General features: G+C 35.1%; 1 protein-coding gene across 1 annotated transcript in view; it reads left to right on the forward strand.

Annotated features, from left to right (window-relative positions):
• The window catches only part of NCAPG (non-SMC condensin I complex subunit G), a 51,466-nt gene that overhangs the window by 7,213 nt on the left and 17,081 nt on the right, over positions 1 to 27,172 (forward strand). The window contains exons 8-14 of the mRNA XM_080796073.1: positions 4,546 to 4,686; positions 6,248 to 6,371; positions 7,758 to 7,844; positions 8,167 to 8,346; positions 10,613 to 10,723; positions 13,390 to 13,509; positions 19,921 to 20,145. Coding sequence (XP_080652199.1) covers positions 4,546 to 4,686; positions 6,248 to 6,371; positions 7,758 to 7,844; positions 8,167 to 8,346; positions 10,613 to 10,723; positions 13,390 to 13,509; positions 19,921 to 20,145 — 988 coding nt within the window. The remainder of the gene's footprint in view (positions 1 to 4,545; positions 4,687 to 6,247; positions 6,372 to 7,757; positions 7,845 to 8,166; positions 8,347 to 10,612; positions 10,724 to 13,389; positions 13,510 to 19,920; positions 20,146 to 27,172) is intronic.

The raw sequence follows: 27,172 nt of genomic DNA on the forward strand, positions 1-27,172 counted from the left end.
TTGATAATGATGGTGTGTTAACTCTTTGAAATTGGTTGGCAAACCTTTTCTGAGGGTCAGATAGTAACTATTTTATTTATTTATTTATTTATTTATTTTAAATTTATTTATTTGACAGAGAGAGATAGATCACAAGTAGGCAGAGAGGCGGGCAGAGAGAGGGGGGAAGCAGGCTCCCTGCTGAGCAGAAAGCCCAATGCACCCAGATAGTAACTATTTTAGTCTGTAGACCTGTGTCATAATGACAGTTCTGCTGTGGGGGTTCAAAAACAGCCAGAGAATATGTGATGAATGATTGCAACTGTTTTCCAATAAAACTTTTTTCTACTTATATGGACATTAAATTTTAATTTCATATAATTTTCATCTGTATATATTTTCTTTTTTTTTACTTTTTTTAAAGAAAGATTTTATTTATTTATTTGACAGAGAGACAGATCACAAGTAGGCAGAGAGAGAGGGGGAAGCAGGCTCCCCGCTGAGCAGAGAGCCTGATGCGGGGCTCGATCCCAGGACCTTGAGATCATGACCTGAGCCAAAGGCAGAGGTTTAACCCACTGAGCCACTCATGCGCCCCACATCTGTATATATTTTCAAATGTATTTGTGTATACATCCATGTGTAAACAAACTTCCATTTAAAACTTCCACCTGGGTGGCTCAGTGGGTTAAGCCTCTGCCTTCCACTCAGGTCATGATCTCAGGGTCCTGGGATCCAGCCCTGCATCAGGCTCTCTGCTCAGTGGGGAGCATGCTTCCCCCTCTCTCTCTCTGCCTGCCTCTCTGCCTACTTGTGATCTGTATCTGTCAAATAAATAAATAAATAAACAAACAAATAAATCTTTAAAAAAATAAAAATGTTAAACTCTTAGCTTAGAAGCTGTATGAAAACAAGCAGCAGGTCGTATCTGGTGCATGCGCCATACTTTTCCAACTGACAGGTGAACCTTGGTGGCTAGTTTAATATTAATTAAAACTTTCACTATTTGACTTTTTGTTTTTTAAAGCTTTTTCAGGATATACCTTTTTCTTTATTATTCTCATTTCACTTTAAAATTACTAACTCAAACATGAATGCAATTCTTGTCAAAATTCAAATATAGAAATATGTAGAAGAAAAATGTGGAATTTTTCTTTCATCTCCTAATTCCTCAATTCCATTTATCTGAGTTAACAATTTAGGATATACACTTTCAGACCTCTTTCTTTACATTTATATACACATATATTAAAATACATAATTTAAAAAAATTTATATAAATTTTTTTAAACACAGCACACGATACATATTTTTGGTTTTTTTTCCCAACCTCTTATATCTGTGATCATTATATGTTGGTGCATATAAATTTACCACGCTCTTAACAACATATCATCTCATAGTATGATGGCAATGCTTAATTTACTTCTCTGTTAATGGACGTTTAGTATAATTCCAGTTTTCACTGATAAAGTTGTGTTAACTATACATTTTATGTATGTTTGGGATTTTATGGGGTTGATTCCCAGAAGTGAAATTGCTGGCCCAAAAGTTACATATATTTTGGTAGATTTTGGTGTGTAGATTTTTAACTTTGTGCTTTTGATGCATTTTTTAAAAAGCTTCTTTCATATAATATGAATTATAGACCTGAATTCTCTTTATGTGGAATGTAGTATTCTGCTTTTGCTTATAATGATTCCACATAAGTTAGGAGGCAAAACTCTAAATGCATTTTAATTTGTAGGCAAAATATTGAATCAAGGATAAATATCTTAAATGTGAACCAAAATGGAAACTTACAGCCTGAGTTGATAGTAACATCATAAAAAATATGTGTGAATCTACTGTTTCAATAGTAATTGTTTCAGACTTCACTATTTAATTAGAGTGTTCATTATAATGCTGTTTGGGCCATGTTGCAGTATGTCCAAAATGAGTTTGATGCAATGCTTAATAATATGAATTAATATAGAAGTAATAAATGCTTATAGAAAGTAAAGAAAATATGAGGAAGTAAATATTTAAGTAACAGAGGGAAAGCCTCTCCTCAAGGATTGCTTCACAGATTAACTCTTAGTTACTCCTTAGTTGGTAAGGAGCTTGCTTCCCCTGGCTCTGAGAATTCAGGGATTCTTATAATTCCTCTGTCACTTAATCTGTGAGTTTGAAATAGGTAACTTTTTAATCAACTTTTTTTCATTTATAAAGAAGAAAACTTTGAAAATTATATTTTAATTATATTAAAAGAATACCTTAGAAATAGAATGGCTTTCTTTTTGGAGCAACATCACTAGATAGGATTAGCTTATTCAGGTACAGAAACAAAATTAAATGGAAAAATTACTTCCTCATAATCTCAGAGAAGTATTTTCAGACATATTGTAGCAGAAAGAGGTAGTAACTCAGAATTCTGATATGAAACAATTTCCTGTTACCTGAGGTATTCTCATAAAGGAAGAAATCAGGGATATTAAATTAGGCTTGCCAAATATGAGGAAGAAAAAGAGACACCAACACAAGTTTTAGAAAGTGACCTTAAGTATAAATTTTTGAAGAGAGCTTTAGGAAAAGGCTTTCTTATTCTTGAGTGCTCTTCATTGTAATGAATGTGTTTAAAATGGTTAAAAAAATTATTTCATGGTAATTAAAATTGGTGGGTCCATTTTCAGTTGTATTTATGCAGTTTGAAATTTGTACTCTATTAACGAAACAACTACTCTTTGGACTTATTTAAAAAAATTATTTTAAAAAAATTTATTGATGCTATGCATTGTGCTAAAGCTGGAATGGTAAAGTGCTCAAATGGGAGGGAAGGATTCAAAGATGAGTGAAGGCTTTATAGCCTGTGAAAAACCAGTAACTCTAAGCTAATGATTTTGATCATTATTAGCTTCTTTCCTTTAGTTTTCTACTAGAACCCAAAGAGTGCTGATACCACTGAAAGTCCTAATCTCATGGCCAGAGATTTGTGACCTTTTATTTACTCTTGGTTATCATTTTATAGGCGAGTCAGTTTATTCATCATACATAGTTCTGCAGTTTTTATAACTTGATTTTTGTTGACATTTTATTTATTTATTTATTTTTTAAAGATTTGTATTTATTTATTTGACAGAGAGATCACAAGTAGGCAGAGAAGCAGGCAGAGAGAGGGGAAGCAGACTCCCCGCTGAGCAGAGAGCCCGATGTGATGTGGGACTCGATCCCAGAACCCTGACATCATGACCTGAACCGCAGGCAGAGGCCTAACCCACTGAGCCACCCAGGCGTCCCAGTTGACATTTTAAAAACAACGAGCACTGGGTGTGGTGCAAAAACAATGAATACTGTTATGCTGAAAAGAAATAAAAAATTAAAAAAAAATAAAAATGACATTTTTCATCAGGATTGATTTTCATATTACTTTCAGCCTAAAGGCACCTAATTGTGTAAGCTTAAACTCCTAATTCTACCTTTAAGTAGCCTTTTTTTGTTCACACAAAAAGAGAGACCTTTTGGTAGGCTGTTGAATTTTATCTAGGTGAGGCTTGTAAAAGGCCTTAATTTGAGCAGGGGTAGTAAGAATAAAAGGGTAGTTGATGGTACTTGTTTAGGAATATCTACACTAAAATAAGAACAATACAGATATTAGTAGGGCCTCTAAGTAAGGATAATACAAATTCATGAAGCTCTATTTTTCTGATTTTTTGAAAGGTCATTGCATTCCTGGATTACTTGCATAATTAATATTAATTATTACTTTTCTTTTAAGCAAAAGAATAATGGTCAGTTAGGGATGATGAGGAAGACTAACTCTTTTTGAAAAATTGGGTTTTTAGGGGCGCCTGGGTGGCTTAGTTGTTTAAGCGTCTGTCTTTGGCCCAGGTCATGATTCCAGGATCCTGGGATCTAGCTATCTACCCCCATGTTGGGCTCCTTGCTCAGTGGGAGCCTGCTTCTCCTTCTGCCTCTGCCTGCTGCTCCCCTTACTTCTGTCAAATAAAAAAAAACTAAAAAAAAAAAAAAAAAAAAAAAAGCGGGGGTACCTGGGTGGCTGAGTTGGTTAAGCATTTGTGTTTGGTTTAAGTGGTGATCTCACGGTCCTGGGGTGGAGTCCTGCATTGGGCTCTCTGCTCAGCGGGGAGTCTGCTTCTCCCTTTCACTCTTCCTCTGTGCGCGCTCTCAATCTCTCTCAATAAAAAATCTTTAAAAGAAAAAAAAAGAAAATTGAGTTTTTATTAAAGGGATCCAAGACTGTAATTGAGAATACTGGTTACATTGAAATAACGTTACCAATTTGAGAGACATAAATATGTGCTTTTTGAAAATTTCCCATAAGAAATTTGAATCTTTAATGAGTGTATTTTCCAAATTCTTTCTGATTCAAGCCCATAAGTTTGTTTGCAACAGTTCATAACAATCGCATAGAATTTATTCTTTAGGCCAAATTAGTATAACATGGTATAAACATCCATTTGGTTGAAGGTATATGAACTGAAAAAGACACTTTTCTGACCTCATGGGGGAACTGTTTAATGTTTTTTTTAAACAGATTTTACGTTTTATTTATTCTGCTTGTTTTAGTTATATTCAGAGTATCCCAGTTGTGAAAGATGAAAAGAAAAATGATTTTTCCTATATTGGAAATTTGATGTCAAAAGAATTTATAGGTCAACAGTTGATTCTAATTATCAAGTCTTTGGATACAAGTGAAGAAGGAGGAAGGTACGTCTAAATATTAATCCTCGTCCTAATTTGCTCTTTTAATATCCTGTATTGAAATATATTCTTGTTACAGTATGATTAAATATATTTATATTTAACCTATCTCTCTACAGTGTAATAGAGTTTTCTTTTTCCTGTTATACATGTAATATCTAGCAGGAAATACACCCTTTCTCTCTCTCTCTATGTATACATACATACGTGTGTGTGTGTCTGTGAGTGTGTATATGCACACACATATGTATATACTTATACATAAATATAATTGATTCTCTGATCCCCCATCCCACCTCTGTGGAGTCAGAAATCCACATAAAACTGTTGACCTCTCAAAAACCCAATTATTGGGGCAGCTGGGTAGCTCAGTGGGTTAAGCCTCTGCCTTCAGTTCAGGTCATGATCTCAGGATCCTGGGATCGAGCCCTCTGCTCAGCAGGGAGTGTGCTTCCCTCTCTTTCTCTGCCTGCCTCTCTGCCTACTTGTGATCTCTCTCTCTGTCAAATAAATAAATAAAATCTTAAAAAAAAAAAACTATGAATAGCCTATTGACTAAAAGCTTTACCAATAAGCATAACACAAAAATTGATGTAAACAGTTGATTAACATGATTTTCTATATTATATGTATTATATACCACATTCTTATAATAAAGTAAGCTAGAAAAAATGTTATTAAGAAAATCATAAGGAAGAGAAAATACTGTACTGTATTTCCGGAATTATACTGTACTATATATATACACATAAATATATATATATATTTGCCCATATATATGGACAAAAATATGCATATAGGTGTTACCTGTGCAGTTTGTATCCATTTTGTTCATATATATGGAAATACATTCAATTTTTTCAGAATAAATCAATAAAATTGCAGGCTTTGCTTAAAGATCTCTATTACAGGGATGTCTGGGTGGCTCAGGGGGTTGAGCCTCTGCCTTCGGCTCAGGTCATGATCTCGGGGTCCTGGGATCGAGCCCTGTGTCGGGCTTTCTGCTCAGCAGGGAGCCTGCTTCCCTCTCCCTCTCTGCCTGCCTCCCTGCCTACTTGTGATCTCTGTCAAAAAGAAAAAAAAATCTCTATTACAGAGAGGGCTAGTGATATTATCTGAAAAAAATTTTTTTTAAAGATTTTATTTATTTATTTGACATAGAGAGATCACAAGTAGGCAGAGAGGCAAGCAGAGAGAGAGGAGGAAGCAGGCTCCCCACGGAGCAGAGAGCGTGATTCGGAACTCGATCTCAGGACCCTGAGTTCATGACCTAAGCCGAAGGCAGAGGCTTAACCCACTGAGCCACCCAGGCACCCACAATCTGAAAATCTGATTCACTTCTGATATTTAGTCATTTCATCATGCTGATTTATGACAGATTGTAGGGCCATTTATAAAAAAATATTTTTTTGCAGAACATGAATTTTTGACCTAGTCTGTACATATATTTTGTACCTATAGTGATAAAAAAGAACTGATATAAATATAATTAAGTCTGCAGAATGAATGTTAGAGATAAAATGTGTTTCTGTCATGGTTAAATGAAAATAGTTCTTTTTGAATGTAGGAAAGGACTACTGGCTGTTTTACAGGAGATTCTTACTCTACCCACAACCCCGGTATCCCTACTTTCTTTTCTTGTTGAGAGATTGCTCTGCATCGTTACAGATGATAATAAGAGAACACAAATTGTAAGTAATTTTCTTAATTGTTGATAAAGGTTAAAAGGTTTTGGTCAGTGAGATTGAGGATTGTCTTGTTTTCTTTTCAGTATTTTTTGCTGTATCTTCACAATTGCTTTTTGTCTTAGTCTTGTCTATTAAATTTTTAGTTTTTAAAAATGAATCTCTGTCCCACACATGCATTTGAAAAATCATCTTCTCTTCCTATCATTCTGTTGAATCAGTTTGAAATAGAACAAGTTAGGGTAGAGGGGACAGGTGTCTTGATCACTAGAGTGTTTGAGTGTTTGAGAGCTGGCTTAAGTTAGACACGCTTAGGTTCAGATCCTTTCTACTTTCTGGCTTTGTGACTTTCAGCAAGTTATTTAATTTAGCCTTTTTACTTGTCTGTAAAATGAGAATAACAATAAGACCTACCTTGTTCAATGAAATAGTATTCATCGAGTACTTGGTAAATACAGAATTAAGTGTTATCTATTATTATTATTGTTATTTTTAAAAGATTTTATTTATTTATTTGATAGAGATCACAAATAGGCAGAGAGAGAGGAGGAAGCAGGCTCCCCGCCGAGCAGAGAGCCCGATGCGGGGCTCGATCCCAGGACCCTGGGATCATGACCTGAGCCGAAGGCAGAGGCTTTAACCCGCTGAGCCACCCAGGCGCCCCAAGTGTTATCTGTTATTATACTATTGCCAAGTATCATTTTTTCGGGAGTAGCCAAAAAGACCTGTATCAGTGCTTTTCATAAATTCATATAATCTTTGCATTGCAAATTAATTGAGGGGTTGTCTTTTCCAACCCCTTCTTATACATACTTATACATAAATCCTTTCTACAACATACAACATTCCCAGTTAGTGGTTATCCAACGTCTGCTTAAGTACCTTCATATGGATGTAACCTTCTCCTGAGTCAGCCAACTCTTGTGTCCCAGTGGCTCTGAAAGGAAAGTCTTTAGTTATGCTGGCATTATTTATGCATTCTATACCCAAAGGAAGAATAAAAGCGTATTCTGTTTTTCTATATTTAACTCCTGTGGAGCTAAACTAGGGAGGGAGTTGAGGATTGTAGACAGAGAATTTTAGTTTTTGGTGCCTAAGATTAGATACTATATTCATTTTTCTTTGTTTTTCAAGCATTGTATGAGGGAATTTATCTTCAGTGTCTATGTACCTGTTTACCTTCTCATAATCTTAGAGTTTTTAGTCAAATATATTGTTTGGTCATTCCCCACTCTCCCCCCGCCCCCAGATTGTCTAGCAAGTTCTTTACTCTATTTTGCTCGATTTTTAAAGAGATTGTGGATACTATTTGGAGTTCTGTGTAGCAGTTTGGTTTCATTTTATGATATAGAACATATATTAAAGGATGTGCTCTGACTTATAATTTATCAGGTTACAGAAATTATCTCAGAGATTCGGGCACCTATTGTTACTGTCGGTGCTGATGATCCAGCTGATGCAAGAAAGAAAGAACTCAAGGTAAATTTCTTCTAAATTAAATAAATGCTTGAGTATAATGTAGCTGTGCAAGTCTTTTATTTCTTCTTGCTGTACATTTTCAGAATTGTTCTCACAGAGTCAAATTATTGATTAACAGTTAATCTATAAGAGTATCTAAAATGTTACCAGATTATGCAGTCTGAAAGATTTGTCCTTCTTTGGATCAGGAAGACCACAGCTTTTTGTATATACCTGATTCTGCTTAACTTCTGGGTTGTCATAATGTTAAATATTACTCTTTAGTTTGCTATAGATGTTCATAATAATAGCTTTTGCTAAAGCAATTTATATCTTTCCTTAGATGGCAGAAATAAAAGTTAAGCTTATTGAGGCAAAAGAAGCTTTGGAAAATTGCATTAACTTACAGGATTTTAATCGAGCATCAGAATTAAAAGAAGAAATAAAAGCATTGGAAGATGCCAGAATAAACCTATTGAAAGAGACAGAGCAACTTGAAATCAAAGAAGTCCATATAGAGAAGGTATAGATAACTTTATCATACTAAGTTTCAGCTGTTATTAATCATCTCAACTACACTTTTTTTCTTTCTTAACTCAGAAAGCTGCCAGAATATCTTTACTATGGAGGGCTTTTTAGCAGTATCGTGAATTAAGATGAAAATAATTTTTTTTCTCTTGTTCCTTTTTATTTTAGGCTTTGAAAGGAAGGCCTTGATTAGCTTTAATTATTATAACTAAGACTTTATTTGCTCTCCTGTCATGCTAATCTCTGTAGTCTGTAGTCTTTCTTCCTTGCTAGGGAAACTTACCTTCCAGTGTTTTCCTTCTTTGTGTGTGAGTGTATTTTGATTGCTTTAGAGGAGGAAAATGCATCCATCTATCCATCTTTTTCTTTGTGGAAAACTCCTGACCTTTCTGAGCTAGGAAAAGAATTTCTATGGTAACTATACCATTATACAGGTAATTATTAAAGCTTAACTACACTTTTTGTTTTTAGAAAAAGCTAAGTAGTTTGTTATTTTAAATGAAATACTAAGCATTTTATCTAGTAACACTTAAAGCTGAGTTTCAGCAGTTATTTATTTTTTTTAACTTCATTGGTTTGATAAACTAGTCATATTTTAACATAAGATAGAATGGTGTCAATTACTATAATATTCGATGTTAACTTTCAGGAGGTCTTTTAGAATTCTGCTTTTGTAGTAAACATCATTATTATTTCACTTCAGTTTAGAAAGTGCTGATTGGAGTACGTTCATGAGGGGAATACTGAATAGGGAAGAATTTACTATACAGGAGCGTTTTGTAAGTTGTGCTATGTCCTTGGTGTTCTCTAGTCATAGACATCCCTGCTCCAACACTCCACTTTGAGTATGCCTGAATTTTATTTTCATAACTAGTATCTTATTTTGTTTGGCAAAGTCTATGGATCATTATAGGTTCTTAATTTGAGGAGTGGATTTAAAGTGAAAAATGAAAATATAAACTGAAAAACAATATAAACTGCAGGTCTGAATTGGGAAAATATGAACAAATATGGTTTATCATGATTAATATCTGTTTAACTTGACTTCCCTTGATCTGTTGTGTGTCATTTGTCCTACTTAAGGGTTATAAATTTATTATAGTATAATTACAGCATGGCATAATAAATGGTATATGCAAGGAAGTTATAGGGGTTTTATGGTGAGGTATCTAACTCAGGTATGGTGTTGTTGGCTTCCCCAGGGGAAGAAATGTTTTTACTTGATATCTGAGTAAAAATTAATAATGTAAGCTAACATTTTACAAGATGTTTTTTCTGTGGTAGTCACTGCTTCAGGCACTTCACAAGTGTTTGATTCTCACTATAACCTTTTGGGACGGTGCTATTTTCATTTTATAGAGGAAAAGTAACTTGCCCAAAGTCACACAGATAGTAAGTTGTAGAGGCAGGAGTCATATCCAGGCAAGTCAGGCAAGTGGCTTTAGATTTGTGCCTTTAGTGCACTCTGTTGTCTCTCCCTGATGAATTGTTAGAATGCAGGCAGATGGAAGGCATGTGGAAAGGCCCAGAAATTAAAGAGTACCTGCTATGTTTGAAAACTTCAGGTCCACACGACTAGAGAATTGAGGGGGGGAGAGGTAAGAGATAAATCTGGTGGAAAAATTAAGGGCCAGGTCTTGTAAGGCCTTGCATAAGCAATATTGAAAACTTTCATCCTTAGCCAAGGATCATGGTGAACCACTAAATGTTTTAAGTGGTAGAATGAGATTTATATCTTCCTCAGAAAATGTGATAAGAGCTTACATGGTATAGTCGTTGAAGACTACTATGTTATAATGTAGGCTTGATATGACTTCAGCCTGAACAAGATAATGATGGTGGATGTGGAAAGAAGTAATGGATTTGAGAAGTATTTAGAAATTAGTAACAGGGAGAAGAGTGAGTTAAAACTGTATCATAGGTTTTTTGGTTTGGACATTTGGATAGATGACAGTGTTATTTATGGAAATAGCACAAGAGGAGGGATTGGGATAATGATGATTTGGTTCTCTTTTGGACATATGAGTTTGGGAAGCCTGTGGAACATACATGAGGAAATGTCTTGTAGCAATTGTATATATGAATCTGAAACTTAGAAAATAGCTGGGTCAACTCATGGATGGTAAATGGAGTTGGAGGTCTGGATAAGATTCCCTAGGGAATGTGTGTAGAGACAGTACGTTTACCCTGAAAAAGCTAACATTTAAGGAATGGGCAGAAGATATTCTTACTAATGCAGAGTATTTTGTGTTTCATTTTAGAATGATGTTGAAACACTACAGAAGTGTCTTATTTTGTGCTATGAACTGTTGAAGCAGATGTCCACTTCAACAGGAATAGGTGCAACCATGAATGGCATCATTGACTCTTTGGTATGTTTGTGGCCTTTGAGGCTTTATCTTTTAGCCCACTCCTTCCTCATTTCATAAGTAGTATGTTCCTTGAAGTTCCAAAGAAGAAAAAGATGACTGTCTTAAACATCTGATAAATAAAAGTGGTAAAAAAAAAATTATATAGTGGGTACTTCATATTGTGAATATTAAATTAAGATAATGTATATAAAAGTCCTGGTATATAAGTGATATTTATTCTTTTAAGAAGTATGAAAAAATTATGCTAGAAAAAGATGTAGAATATCTTCATTTTTTGAAAGTAAGAGGAAATAGTGAAAAACATTAGGAATATTTAAGTACTGGAATCTTGCTATCTAGAAAGACTATGAGACTGTTAACATTGTGAGTCCTGTGAAAGGAATTTTTTTCCTATATATTTAAAGGACTTTATACTTAAGTAGCTTTTCAAAGGTAATTCCCATATTAGTGACCATGGAGACATAAATACTGTAAGACTGTAGTAAAACAACATTGTCTGAAAACGATATAATTCAAACACATGTAACTTTTCATTTTCTGTAGTCACATTTAAAAATTAAAAAGAAACAGGTGAAATTAATTTTAATATATTTAACCCAATATACCCAAAATGTTTTAATGGCTTCATTTACTCAGTAATAAACTATTGAGATATTTTACATTCAGTTCTTGTTGCTGTCTTTTTTTTTCCTTTTTAAGTATGCTCTGTGCCCAGTGTCGAGCCCCATGTGGGGCTTGCTTGAATTTCCGACTCTGAGATCAGAGCTTGAGCTGAAATCAAGAGTCAGACACTTGACCAACTGAGTCACCCATGCTCCCCCATACTAAGTCTTAATAGCACATCTCAGTCTGGTGTAATCATATTTCCAGTGTTCAATAGCCACAAGTGCTCAGCGGCTACAGTATCACTTTAGTGCAACTCTAGGGTATTGTTTTTACAAGTGCTACTTATCCAAAGCAAATTTTGAATGTGTCCAGACTCTTTCAGGATTCTCCCCCAATTGTTTTTACTTGGGATTATTGAAAAACAGCCAATTAATATAATCTAAAATCAGGTTCCTTGGATTGTCATGAGTTTCTAAAGTCAGTAAAGACCAATTATTGTTTATAACAATGTTATAAAGCTTCTGATTAAAAGATTTTACTGAACCATTAGAATTTAGCTTTATTCTTAGTGAAGCAAATGTCTTTAGTAAAAGTAGTACTTTTAAAGTTCTGTTTGCATACTTTATGTCTGGTCCTATTGTAAGAGAATGTTAAACTATCATATAATTACACAATTGAAGTAGTATATATGAAAACTATACATGTTGGAAAAGATACTCAATTTTGAGTGAAGAAAGAACACAAAATTGAATGGTCATAATGGTTTTAAGTGTACAAAGACAATTATGTCTAAAGATTGAAAGAAACTAGAGGGATGTAAATGAGTAGAGTATTTAGATAGAGGAGTTATAGTATTTTAATGAAGTTACCATTTCTAAATAAAAATTGTAAGTTATTAATTGAACAAATATTTATTGAACATCTACTGTATACTAATTGTCAGTGATAGAGTGTACATGGGATACAAAACATGTAGACTGCCCTTGTAGATCTTCTGGTCAAATGAGAAGGGACATCAATCAAATAAACAAGTGGAAGGTTAGGCCATTGATAATTGCTAGGAAGAAGAGCTATATGGCCATATGTGAACTTGTAATAGTGGAATTTGCTCTATTCAGGGAAGATGACTTTGATCTGATGTTTGAAGGGACATCAACTATGTGTAAAAGGGAATGAAGAATATTCTAGATTTGCTCTTTCCAGTAGAGCTACAACTAGCCACGTGTGGCTATTAAAAACCTGTGTCAATGGCGCCTAGGTGGCTCAGTTGGTTAAGCGTCTTCCTTTGACTCAGATCATGATATCAGGGTCCTGGGATTGAGTCCCATGTACCGCTCCCTGCTCAGCTGGGAGTCTGATTCTCACTCTCCCTCCGTGCTCTCTCTTACTCAAATAAATAAATAAAATCTTTAAAAAACAACCTGTGGCTATTAACCGTCCAAACTGAGATGTGCTTCAAGTGTCAAAATACATTGGGTTTTGAAGACTTAGTACAAACAACACAATGTAGATTATCTCAGTTTTTTTTAATATTGATTACATGTTGTAATGTTAATATTTTCTTTATATTGAGTATAAGGTATTAAAATTAGCTTCATATGTTTCTTTTTAATGTGCATAGCATAAAATTTAAAATAACCTATGACTTATTATATTTCTTTTGAATAGCACTGAATAAAAGACATCAAAATCAATATAAGCAAAGAATAAGGGTTAGCATGATATAAGATGGTACTAAGAAAGACTATGCAATGAGATATATGTCATGTAAGGGAGTTTTATCTGCCCTGTCAACACTGGGGAGCCATTGAGTCACTTTTAGCAGGTGGAAGGGGAGGTATCTCATGATTAGACTGTATTTCATTCTGGCTACATCCTTCTTTTTCAGCAATTTAATATTAACCTTTTTTTTTTTAATTGAAAATTGAGTTACGCAATATGGATAAGAAGTAGATCTATGACATCATACAGAAATTATCTGTTTGACCATGTTTTTTAATATACTGTTATAAATTTCTTGTCCTGGTCAAAATTATTTTAATTAAATTTATTTAATTTAGATTCTTCCTGGAATAATAAGTGTTCATCCTGTAATAAGAAATCTGGCTGTTTTATGCTTGGGATGCTGTGGATTACAGAATCAGGATTTTGCAAGTAAACACTTCGTATTACTGTTGCAGGTAGGATTTATCCTATGATAAAATCTGGGTTGTATTTCCTGAAATAAGTACTTAGAGTCTGTGGAGATCCTGTGAGTGCTCTACATTTAATTTATTCCAGGGCTTATTAATGATGATGACTATAATGGATGACTTTTAGGGACTGGATGATTTCTACCTTTTTATTTCTTTCTTGTTAAAGTAGAAAAATGTCAGTTATTTAAGGTATTTTTTAAATTAAACATATAGCTTATTCTATTCCCAGCATTATTCTAGGCTTAGAAAATAATAAGATGGGGGTGCCTGTGTGGCTCAATCAATTAAGCGTCTGCTTTCAGTTCAGGTCGTGATCCCAAGATCAAGCCCCATGTTGGGCTCCCTGCTCAGTATGGAGTCTGCTTCTCCCTCTGCCCCTGCTTCTGTTCTCTCTCTCTGACACTGTCTCATGTGTGCACTGTCTCTCTAATAAATAAACAAAATCTTTTTTAAAAAAAGAAAATAGTAAGATAGGTAATGAAAAAAAAAGATAAAAGTTGCTGTCCTAATGGAGTTTACATTTTTTTTTTAAGATTTTATTTATTTATTAGAGAGAGAGAATGAGAGAGAAAGAGAGAGCATGAGAAGGGGATGGGTCAGAGGGAGAAGCAGACTCCCCGCTGAGCAGGGAGTCCGATGCGGGACTCGATCCCAGGACTCCAGGATCATGACCTGAGCCAAAGGCAGTCGTGCAACCAACTGAGCCAACCAGGCACCCCTGGAGTTTACATTTTAGAAGGGTAAACACATAATGAAAAATAAACAATATATAGTGTGTCAGATTGAGAAAAGCAAAGAAGACTTAGTACAAAAAAAAAAAAAAGCAAAGAAGAGGAGTAAGGAGTAGAAATAGAGGGATCTGTTTCATAGGAAAGGCCTCACTAAAAGTTAAAATTTGGGTCACTACTAGAGGAAAGTGGGTGAATGAATTATGTTAGGTATCTGAGTAAGATGTTTCTGAGGAGAGGGAAGAACAAGGGAAGGGGCCCTGAAGTAGGATTTTGTTTCACATGCTCAAGGAACAGGGTAACTATGGCTAGGGCCAACAGCAAAGAGAATAGTAGGAGAAAGGATTAGCAGGCAACAGGATCTTCTACGGAATTAATAGATTTCACAGTGAATGAAATGGGAAAGAACTGGAGGATTTCGAGAAGAGGATTATTAGGATCTGACTGGGGTATAGTGTAGATATAGAGCAGGGGTTAGCAAACTTCTGTAAAGAGCTACAGAATAAATATTTTGGACTTTGCAGACCGTATGGTATGTCTCCAGTACTATTCTGTGGTACAAGTGTGAAAACAGCCTTAATAACATATATATATATGAATCGATGTGGCTGTAGTTTAGTAAAAATTTATTTATGGACCCTAAAATTGGAATTTCATATAATTTCATATGTAATGAAGTTATTTTTTTTAACCATATAAAGATGTAGCTCTTCTTAACTTTAAGACTCTGTAAAAACAGGCAGCAGACTGGATTTAGCCCCATAGCCATAGTTTGCAGGTCCCTAATATTAACTGTAGGAGTACAAGTATGGAAGCACAGATACTCATAAGGAAGGTATGCAATAATTCAGGAAAGAGATGATAATGGCTTAGACCAGTATTCAAGTGGTTACTGGGGTTGCAAAAAGGGGTGGTAATTTAAGTTTGGAAGACAACATCTTTAGAATTTGGTGAGGAATCTGATGGGACATGTGAGAGAACGAGGTTGAAGATAGCTGAGAATTTTATGAGACTGACGTGCTGCCTGCTGCGCTAAGGAGGCAGGTGATAGCTGAGAATTTTAGACAAAATAATTGGAAAGATAGACTTGCCCTTTCTGATGATGGGGAAAACAGAGGGAATGGGTTGTAGGGCAGGTGGATGAAATAAGGAGTTCAATTTTGGGCATGGTAAGTTTGAAGTTTGAGTTCCAAGTGGATATATCAAATAGGCATTTGTATGTGAATTTGGAGATACAAGGGAAGTGCAAGCTGGAGAAATGAATCTAAGTCTTTGTAATAGTATCCAGTGCTTAGAGACTGGATTTTACATGAGCGATGAATGTAGATTGATTGGAGATCTTGACTTTGTAGTTCCCGAGGACTTAGGCCACATTTAAAGGAGAGATCAAGAAGAACCAGTACACACTAAGTTGAAATAGACAGTAAGAGGACAGTAAGAACACTTCCTAGAAGGCAATTGAAGATGATATTTTATAGGGGCTAGTATCGCCTGACTGTCCAATGCTGGTGATAGGTTGACAAGGATTTATCATTGACCATTTGGGGCAAATAAGGAAATGTTTGGTGATGTTCATGAAAATAGCTTATGTGGAGGGCAAAGCTTTATTGGAGTGGGCTGAAGAGAGAATTATGAGAGAAGAAGTGGAGATAGCCAGTGTAGACTACTATTTCAAGATTTCATTTTTGTTAGGAGAAACAGAAATGGGAGGTAGCAAGAGAAGGGTTTGGAATAAAAAGAAGTGCTTTTTGGTTTTAATTTTTTTTTAAGATGGAGAAGATTATACCATGTTTGTAATGAATGCTAAGGACAATGGCCCTGTTGAAAGGAAAAAAAAATTGATAATATAGGAAGAGAAGGCACTTGCTAGAGTGCTGTTGAATAGATAAGAAGGATGAAATCTAGTGTATCAGTGGAATATATTTGACTTTTTAACTCCTTTGGACATCTGTCTTTAACATTTAGGCCTGGCTTAACTTCAGAAATATACCTCGTTCCATTTCCCTATATGAAAAGACAGTGTGACTCATGTAGCATCTGGTGTTGCCAAATGTAACAGTATAAAAAAGCTGCAAGGAATTTTAGTGCAAATTGGTTGCCAGCAGGTATATGAGAGTACTTTGCTCAATTTGAAAATAACATGTGACAACACAGATCATCATTTTCATGAAAAGACTATTTTAAAAGACTGAAATCTTGGGTGTCTGGGTGGCTCAGTTGGTTAAGCATCTCACTCTTAGCTCAGGTCATGATCTCTTAGGGTCCTGAGATCTGGCAGTGTTGGGGCTCAGCAGGAATCTGCTAGAGATGCTCTCTCCCATTGCCTACCCCAAATAAATAACTAAATAAATCTTAAAAAAAAAAAAAAAAAGCCTGAACTCAACCAATAATAGATTATTCCCTCAGCATGAAACCCTTATCTTGGAGCATCCTTTTATTTATTTATTTATTTATTCATTTAATTTAAAGATGTTATTTATTTGACAGACAGAGATCACAAGTAGGCAGAGGGGCAGGCAGAGAGGGAGGGCAGGCGAAACAGGCTCCCTGCCGAGCAGAGAGCCGGATGCTGCGGGGCTTGATCCCAGGACCCTGGGATCATGACCTGAGCTGAAGACAGAGGCTTAACCCACTGAGCCACCCAGGTGCCCCTTGGAACATCCTTTAATGTTGCAATCACATTACCAAGAGAAAGAAAGCATACAGTTAGAACTTGGGGAAATTATATGTTCTAGAAATGGTCAAACTGCTAATGGCTTATCAGAGGAAGAGAATTAAAATCATACTTATGTCAAAAGATAGTCATTAGGAATTTCAGGGTTTTGTTCTAATTTCCTTTTTTGTATCATTTGGCATCTCATCAATTTGTTTACTGTACAGTGATGAAATTCCTGTTGATGCTTTGTTTATAGTTATGCTATGCTGCTGTTGTCACAGAAAGATTTCTGTTATTGTTAGATCCTTTTGGAAACTTGAAATGTCAGTAGTATCTTTAAAATGATGTGAAGTTCCTTTCTCAAACGGAAAGAAAAATTTTGGTACTTTGTCCGGGTGAATCATTTGTAGTACTTGGCCCTACATCTGGTTTTGCTCCAAGGTATAGAATGAATCTGCATGTGTTATAGGAAGTCATTCCTTTTCAGTCATTTGGCATCAGTGATTCTGTTAGTAATTTGAAAGGAAGTTTTGTTTACTATTGTGAAATTTTTTGACTTAATATAGGTGCCCAGAGAATAAAATCCTATATTTTCAAAGAGATTTTGCTAAGAACTTAGTGAACAGTAACCTCTTTACTTCTGTTTCCTGGCTTCCTGAAAGATGGGTCTTGATTGATCTCTGGTTATTACTTTAAAGTGGGAGAAAATTCTTTTTAGAACATTTGATAGTAAAGAATTCATTTATTTCTAGCTTAAGTAGTATTTTTTTTTTTTTTGGCTCTAAAAATGGGATAAAACATTCATGAAGATATTCTATATACCATTAAGAATGGTGCTGAAGAACTGTGAGTTGTAGTCAGGTTTGAACTCTAATAGAGGAGATTAAAGGTAGACAGTTATATAAAATTTCTAGTATTGCAGTAAAGTAAATACCATAGAACTTTTCCCAAAAACAATTAAGTTCACTTAACCTTTAAAGATGAAATGTGAATTTTGACCCTTTTAATATTTACTGGTCATAACATCAATAATAAGTGCTGTGGTCATTTAAGCCAGAAGAAATGTAGTATGATTGTAATGCTTAAGTGTGTCCTGGAGTATTCTGAAGTATTTACTACTAACTCATACTCCACTTGACAGAGCTTATAGGAATCTTGATACTGTTTGTTTTTATATTTATACTTTTCTTTTATGGAAAGGAATTGTCAAAATCAAGCAGGTGTGAAAGAGAAATGATTTTTCTTACCCAGACCATTCCACAATTTTACCCTTCTCCAAATCAAACCAGTCAATAAAAAGCAGCCTCGTCATGGAATTAAAGTTTTGAAGAATTGAAGTTTTCCCCCCCTCGCCTTTTTGGTACAATAAACTGAGATCTCTAAACTTTTTTTTTAAGGATGAGCTATTAATATTTGCCTGAAAATATAGCTAGATATAGTTTTTTGGTGGTTTTTTTTGTTTTTTAAACTATGCTCCATGCCCAACGTGAGCCCAGTGTGGGGCTCAAACTCATGACTCTGATGAGATAAAGAGTCAGACACTGAGCCACTCAGTCGCCCTTAGATATTTTTTATAAATTAAAAATATTGTTTGTGAATATCAGGTTCAAATGCAGTAAAATAAGTTACATGTAAAATGTTGTCTTTGTTTTTTTTATGTCATCCTACGTTGGGGTTTTCATCTCTTCTCACGTAAAAGGGTTCATGATCAAAAGAAGTTAACCACTGAATAAATTCATTTGTTTATAAAGTAATTTTTAGGACTATCATTAGAAGATTTTAGATTAAGGGAAAATAGCTCTCTTTTGGAGGAGTAAGAAATTTGTTCTTCTTTAAATCAAGTTTTAGTAATAAAACTTTTAAAACACGTATACACATACTTGCTAGAAAGGCAGGGGAGAGAAATCCTTCTTTCCTTCCCTTGGCTCCAAGCCCAACATGGGGCTCAAACTCAACAACTTCAGGATCCAGAGTCACATGCTCTACTGACTTGAACTAGCCAGGTGCCCCAGAAATTATTTTATTTTAAAGTCTTGCTTAGATAAATACAGTATTGAGTATTTTATTTTAAAGTCTTGCTTAGATAAATACAGTATTGAGAGCTATTGCTAACCAGTAAGGGACTAAGAAGGACAAGGAAAACCTGCTGCTGAAAGGGTAGCATGTTTAGAAATCTTAGAGAACAGTCCTGACATTGCATTTCGCTTTGGCAAATTTGCAGATATGTTTTGAAATTTCAGAGATTTGAGCTATTTTTCTCAGTTCACACTTGACCAACTTGCAGGTGATTTTTATTCATTTTTATTCATTCTAAAGGCTAGGCCATATAACCAAGTAATGTATCAATGTCCAAAATTTAAGTGCAATAAAGAATATAATAAAGCTCTTCATAATAGAAATATACAGCTCTTTTTTTTTTTTCATGGCTTTGATATTTGGTATATAGGAATTCAGTGTTCTTAACCTAGGACAAACTCCTAGAACCTGCTGGATTTTATGGTTTATCTCCTTTTATAAAGGAGTCCAGTTCATTGAGAACTGAATTTACTTTTAATGAAATCTGAATTTATTGAACTAATAAAATTTTATCTTTAGTGAAGCTTGATAACCTGGGAGAGTACTGATAATCTAATGAATTATTTTTATTGGTTAGAATGTAATGTTTTTGACTTAATAGATGGCTGAAACAATTTCAATGTAATTTTCTGGATCTTAAAAAAAATTATATCCAATATATTCATTCTTTTTCAAATAAAAGGAACAGATAAATCAGCCTGATTCTAATGCTAGGAGTTTTCTTGTACTTAAGGTAAGCTTTTTCTGAATGAACTAGAAGTCTAAATGTTATGGTATAAATAAAAGTAATAACTTAAAAGAAAAATTTTTAATTTTTGAAATATGTTTCGTGTGGTAGTTTCATAGACTGAGAAACTAAGGTACATGTTAATTTTGTGCATTATAGACAATGAAAAGTTTACTGAATTTATTTTGGGGGGGGCTGTTTCGATTTAGGTTTTGCAAATTGATGATGTGACAATAAAAATAAGTGCTTTAAAGGCAATCTTCGACCAACTGATGACATTTGGGATTGAGACATTTAAAACTAAAAACAAAGCCTTTCAAAGTGAAAATGCAGAAATAAACACTGATGGAGACCAAGATATCAAAGATGCTGAAGAAGAGACTGCTACAGCCAAGAATGTTCTGAAACTCCTTTCTGATTTCCTAGATAGTGAGGTAAGAAATAATTACAGCCCTGTTATTATGAAATTTCTTTTTATTGTGTATGTTTATGCTCTTTATTTTTTTAGACTAAAGCTTAAATTTGACCAATAAAGACTAAAGCTTTAAATTTGACATTTAAAAATTTTGGCTTTTAAGTATAATTAAATTCTACTTTCATTCCTAATATACCTCATTTCTTACTGTTACATTGTACGTGCAGAGAATTGAAATGTAAACAAAAATGACAATTAGAGGGAGTTTTTTTTTTGTCCTCATGTCTTTGTGATTTATGATTCAAAGTTTTTCCCCTGAAGTCTGAAGAAATAATTTAATTTTACATTGGGTTGGTGGAAGGTCTGAGATAGAATATGGGATTAAATTTTTTTCCTTAAGGTACTCTTGAACTACACTTTTATAGCATATATAAATAATTAATCAAAAAATTTTTGTACTGGGACACCTGGGTGGCTCAGTCATTTAAAGTGGCTGCCTTTGGCTTAGGTCATGATACCAGGGCCCTGGGATGGAGGTCCACATGGAGCTCTCTCTTCAGTGGAGAGCCTGTTTCTTCCTCCCCCTCTACCTGTAGCTCTGCCTACCTGTGCTCTCCATCTCTCAAATAAGTAAATAAAAATCTTTTTTAAAATGTTTATATTTTTTTTATTAAGGTGAAATTGATATAAACAGTTTTAAAGTGGACAGTTGATTGGCATATAGTACCTTCACTTTGTAATGCAACTGCCACCACCTCTATTTAATTTTTAAGAATTTTTGTTATCCCAAAAGGAATATCCTTTGAGCATCCTTTGTATCCTTGAGCAGTTGCTCCCTATTTCCCATGCAACCTGCTCCTTAAAGTCACCAGTATACCTTTTGTCTCTATGGATTTAACTATTCTGGGTGTTTCTTATAAATGGTATCATACAGTATGTGACTTTAAGTCTGCTTTCTTTCACTTAGCTTCTTCTCTTTTCTTTTTCTTTTTTCTTTTTGATTTATTTATTTGCTTTATCTGTAAGTCCCATGGAGGAAGGGACTATATTTGCATGTTTTTGGGGTTTTTGTTTGTTATTTAAATGTCCAAGGTGTAATACATCATTACTTTTTGATGTAATGTTCAGTGGTTCATTAGTTAAATATAACACCCCGTGCTCATCATATCATATGCCCTCTTTAATTCCCATCATCCTGTTACCCCATGCAACTGATTTCTATGCATTGATTTTATATCCTGCCAATTTACTGAATTCCCATATGAGTCCTAGCAGTTTTGGGGTGAAGTCTTTTGGGTTTTTCCACATAAAGTATCATACCATCTTGCAAAGAATGAGATTTTGACTACTTCTTTGCTGATTTGGATGTCTTTTATTTCTTTTTTGTTGTCTGTTTGCTGAGGCTAAGACTTCTAGTACTATGTTGAATAGCAGTGGTGATAGTGGACAACCCTGCCATGTACCTGACCTTAGGGGGAAAGCTCTCAGTTTTTCCCCACTGAGAATGATATTCGCTATGGGTTTTACATAGATGGCTTTCATGATATTGAGGTATGTACCCTCTATCCCTACACTGTGAAGAGTTTTAATCAAGAAACGATGTTGTACTTTGTCAAATGCTTTTTCAGCATCTATTGAGAGTATCATATGGTTCTTGTCCTTTCTTTTATTAGTGTAGTGTATCACATTGATTGATTTGTGAATGTTGAACCAACCTTGCAGCCCAGGAATAAATCTCACTTGGTTGTGGTGAATAATCCTTTTACTGTACTGTTGGATCCTATTGGCTAGTGTTTTGGTGAGAATTTTCGCATCTGTGTTCATCAAGGATATTGGTCTGTGATTCTCCTTTTTGGTGGGGTCTTTTTCTGGTTTTGGGATCAAGGTAATGCTGGCCTTATAAAATGAGTTTGGAAGTTTTCTTTATGTTTCTATTTTTTGGAACAGTCTCAAAAGAATAGGTGTTGATTCTTCTTTAAAGGAAGCCATCTGGCCCTGAACTCTTGTTTGTTGGGAGATTTTTGATAACCGCTTTGATTTCCTTGCTGGTTGTGGGTCTGTTCAGGTTTCCTATTTCTTCCTGGTTCAGTTTTGTAGTTTATACATCTCTAGGAATGCATCCATTTCTTCCAGAATGTCTAATTTTTTTTTTTGCCTGTAGTTGCTCATGATATGTTCTTATAATCGTTTTTATTTCTTTGGTATTGGTTGTAATCTCTCCTCTTTCATTCCTGATTTTATTTGGGTCCTTTCTCCTTGTTTTGTTGATCTGTTCTACTGTTCTTTTGGTTTCTATTTTATTGATTTCTGTTCTTATCTTTATTATTTCTCTTCTTCTGATGGCTTTATTTGCTGTTCTTTCTCCAACTCCTTTAGGTATAGGGTTATCTTGCATATTTGAGATCTTTCTTGTTTCTTGAGAAGGGCTTATAGTGCTATATACTTCCCTCTTAGACTGCCTTTGCAGCATCCCAAAAATTTAACTGGTTGTGTTTTCATTTTCATTTGTTTCCATGAATTTTTAAAAATTTTTAATTTACTGGTTGACCCATTCATTCTTTAGTAGGATTCTCTTTAGTCTCCATGTATTTGAGTTCTTTCCAACTTTCCTCTTGTGATTGAGTTCAAGTTTTAAAGCTCTGAAAATATGCAGGGAATGATCCCAGTCTTTTGGTACCATTTGAGACCTGATTTGTGACCCAGGATGTGATCTATTCTGGAGAATGTTCCATGTGCACTTGAGAAGAATGTGTATTCTGTAGCTTTGGGGTGGAATGTTCTGAATATATCTGTGAAGTCCATCTAGTCCAGTGTGTCATTTAAAGCCCTTATTTCCTTGTTGGTCTTTTGCTTAGATGATCTGTCCATTTCAGTAAGGGGGTGTTAAAGTTCCCTACTATTATTGTATTGTTGAGGTGTTTCTTTGATTTTGTTACTAATTGGCTTATATAATTGGCTGCTCCCATGTTAGGGGCATAAATATTTACAGTCGTTAGATCTTATTGGTTAGACCCTGTAAATGTGATGTAGTGTCTTTCCTCATCTCTTATTATAGTGTTGGGTTTAAAATCTAATTTGTCTGATATAATGATTGCCACCCCAGCTTTCTTTTGATGTCCATTAGCATGGTAAATGGTTTTCCATCCCCACACTTTAAATCTGGAGGTGTCTTTGGGTCTAAAATGAGTCTCTTTCAGACAGCATATCAATGGGTCTTGCTTTTTTATCCAATATGATACACTGTGTCTTTTGATTGGAGCATTTAGCCCATTTACATTCAGGGTAACTATTGAAAGATATGAATTTAGTGCCATTAAATTGCCTGTAAGGTGACTATTACTGTATATTGTCTCTATTCCTTTCTGGTCTATTTATTTCTGGGCTCTCTCTCTTTGCTTAGAGGACCCCTTTCAGTATTTTTTGTAGGGTTGGTTTGGTGGTAACAAATTCTTTTAGTTTCTGTTTGTCCTGGAAGCTTTTTATCTTTCCTTCTATTTTCAATGAGAACATAGCTGGATAAATTATTCTTGGCTGCATATTTTTCTCATTTGGTTCCTGAATATATCCTGCAAGTCCTTTCTGGCCTGCTAGGTCTCTGTGGATTAGTCTGCTGCCAATCTAATGTTTCTACTGTTGTAGGTTACAGTCCTCTCGTCCCAAGCTGCTTTCAGGATTTTCACTTTATTTCTGAGATTTGTAAGTTTTATTATTAGATGTTGGGGTGTTGACCTATTTTTATTCATTTTTGAGGAGGGTACTCTGAGCTTCCTGGATTGTGACTTCTGTTTCCTTCCCCAGATTAGAGAAGTTCTCTGCTGTAATTTGCTCCAGTATGCCTTCTACCCCTCTCTTTCTTCTTCTGGGATTCTGATTATTTTAATATTGTTTTGCTTCATGGTGTCCCTTATCTCTCAAATTCTCCCCTTGTGATCCAGTAGTGTTTATCTCTCTTTTACTCAGCTTCTTTATACTCCATCATTTGGTCTTCTTTATCACTAATTCTCCTGCCTCATTTATCCTAGAAGTTAGAGCCTGCATTTTTTATTACATCTCAATAATAGTCTTTTTTATTTTGACTTGGTTAGATTTTATTTCTCCAGAAAGGGATTCTGTAGTGTCTTCTGCGCTTTTTTCAAGCCCAGCTAGTACCTTTATAATCGTTATTCTGAACTCTAGTTCCAACTTCTTACTAATGACCTTATTGATTAGGTCCCTGGCAGTCGGTACTGCCTCTTGTTCTATTTTTTTGAGGTGAATTTTTCTGTTTTGTCATTTTTTTGAAAGAAGAATAGATGAATGAGAGAAAAAAATGCTAAAAGGGTAATAACAACCCCAGAGAAATGTAGATTAAACAAATCAGAGGAGACCCAAAACTGGGGTGGGGGGGGAAGGAAAGGAAAAAAAAGAATATGGTCAGGTGGTGAATAGAACAGAGCCATACACTGGGTTTCAGGTATATTTTGGTCTGTTAGAAGAAACTGAATCCCAAAATTTTAAAGAAAGAAAAACATAGATGTATGAAAAATAAGGTTAAATACAACAAAAGGATAGAATATATTGTAAAGATGAAAATTTTAAAAGATTTTTAAAAAGGAATTGATAGGAAGTTGAAAAAGAAAAGAAAAGTTTAAAAAGAGAGAGAATGTGGTCAGCAGGTGAATAGAACATAGTGATACACTGGATTTTGGGTTTGTTTTGGTCTTTTAGAAGAAACTGCATCCCAAAATTTTAAGGAAAGAAAAACTTATATATGTACAAAAAATAAGGTTAAATACAATGAAAGGATAGAATATGACTATAAAAATGAAAATTAAAGATTTTAAAAAGAATTGATAAGATAAAAATTTGCTTGAAAAAAGAAATAATAAGCCAAAAGAAAGGAAATAAGTAAAAAACAAAGAAAAATAAAAATTTAACTTTGAAAGACTAAAGAATCATGGGGGGAAAAACCCATGAATTCTGTGTGTTGTATTCCCCTAGCGCTGGAGTTTTGCAATTCTCATTGATTGGTAAACTTGGTCTTGGCTGGATGTTCTTGCTGATCTTCTGGGGGAGGGGCCTCCCAGTGATTCTCAAATGTCTTTGCCCTAGACGAAATTGCACTGGCCTTGCCAGGGGCCAGGCTAAGTAATCTGTTCCTGTTTGCTCTTGATAGCTTTTGTTCCCTGAAAGCTTTCAGGGAGGAGAATGAAAATGGCGGCCTCCCAATCTCTGACCCCAGAGGAGCCTAGAGCTTGGGACCCTGCTCATCAGTGAGCCCTCAGAGACAGTTAATCGTTCCTGTCTCCTTGGTCTCCTGCTGCACACTGTGCTCACCCAGCCTGGTCAAGACAAACAGTTAATCATTCCTGTCTCCTTGGTCTCCCACTACACTCTTTGCTCACCCAGCCTGTGACCAGGTGTTTCTGTCTCTGGCATATGGCCCTGTTTGGAGTTTCCAAACCCAGCAGATTCTTGCGGTGCACTTCCATGCTGCTCCTTCCAGGGGAGGATGGCGAGTCTCCCCAGATCTGCCATTTGTTGGGCCCTTGCAGTGGATCTGTGGCATGGATCACAGTTTATGGCAATCCCAAGCTGAGAGCCCACTCCTGGGCTCACTCTTTGCAGCTGGCTTCCCTGCTTTGATGCCTGGGAGCTTTGCTGCACTCAAGCAACCCCAGTCTTTTTGTGACCCCAAGAGTCCTGAGACAGCACTGTCCCAGCAACGGTTGCACCCCCTGCTTAGCCACCAGAGTGACATCCCTTTCCAGAGCAGATTTCTAAAAGTTCCGATTTTGTGCCGGTAGCCAGCTGATGGAGGCTCCCTTCACCTGTGGTCTTTCTTCCTATATATTGCCTCAGATTGATTTCTGTACATGTCCTTCCTTCCAGAAAGTGGTTGCTTTTCTGTTCATAGAATTGCTGCTATTCTTTTCTTCAATCTCCTATTGAGTTCATAGGTGTTCAGAATGGTTTGCTAAATATCTAGCTGAATTCCTGGGATCAGACAAAATTTAGGTCTCCCACTCCTCCATCATCTTGGACTCTCCACCTCTCTATTTTATTTTCTTTTTCCTGCCTAATTGCCCTAACTGGAACTTCCAGTACACTGTTGAGCAGCAGTGGTTAAAACAAGCAACATTGTTTTGTCTCTAATCTTAAGGGGGAAATTTTCAGTCTTTTAACTATTGAGTATGATGTAGGTTCTTCATAAGTGACTATCATTTTGAGAAAGTTTCCTTCTATTCTTCTCTGGATTTTTTTTTCTTCATTCTGGCTTTGGGTTGCTTTTGTCACAAAAGCATGTTTAAAATGTCAGATGCTTCTTCTACATCACTTGAGATGCTCATATGGGTTTTTATTGTTTTGTTTTATTGATCTACATTATTTTGCTTTGTTTTCTTCTGTTGATCCACCCTCACATTCTTGGGATAAGTTCTACTTGATTATGGTTTATATGGTGTATAATCTTTTAAATATGTGGTCGGATTTGATTTGGTGCCATTTTGTTGAAGATTTTTATGTCTGTATTCATAAGGGAAATTGGGCTGTAGTTGTCTTGCACACTGTTTTTATCTGCCTTTGGTATCAGGTTAATACTGACTTCATATACTGAGTTAGGAATTGTTTGTTCCTCTTCTGTTTATTGGAAGGCTTTGAGAAGATTTCTTTGAATTCTTTTACTGCTTGGTGGGGATTTACCAGTAAAGACATCTGGGGTTGGACTTTTCTCTTGGAGGTGTTTCTGATTACTTATTTAATTGGAGTATTATTATAGGTCTATTTGGACTTTCTATTTTTTTTACTGAGTTAGTTTTATAATTTGTCTTTCTAGGAAATTTTCCATTTTATCTAAGTTATTTAATTTTTTTGTTGGTCAGTTTTTAGTATTTTCTTACAGTTCTTTTTATTACTGTAAGGTCAAATGTAACATTCTTGCTTTTAGTTCTGATTTCAGTTATTTGCATCTTTTCTTTTATCTTTGTCACTCTAATTGAAGGTTTGTCAATTGTGTTCATATTTTCAAAGAACCAGCTTTTGGTTTCATTGATTTTTCTTGTTTTCTA

Source organism: Martes martes (assembly GCF_963455335.1).
Source record: "Martes martes genome assembly, chromosome: 2".
Lineage (NCBI taxonomy): Eukaryota > Metazoa > Chordata > Mammalia > Carnivora > Mustelidae > Martes > Martes martes.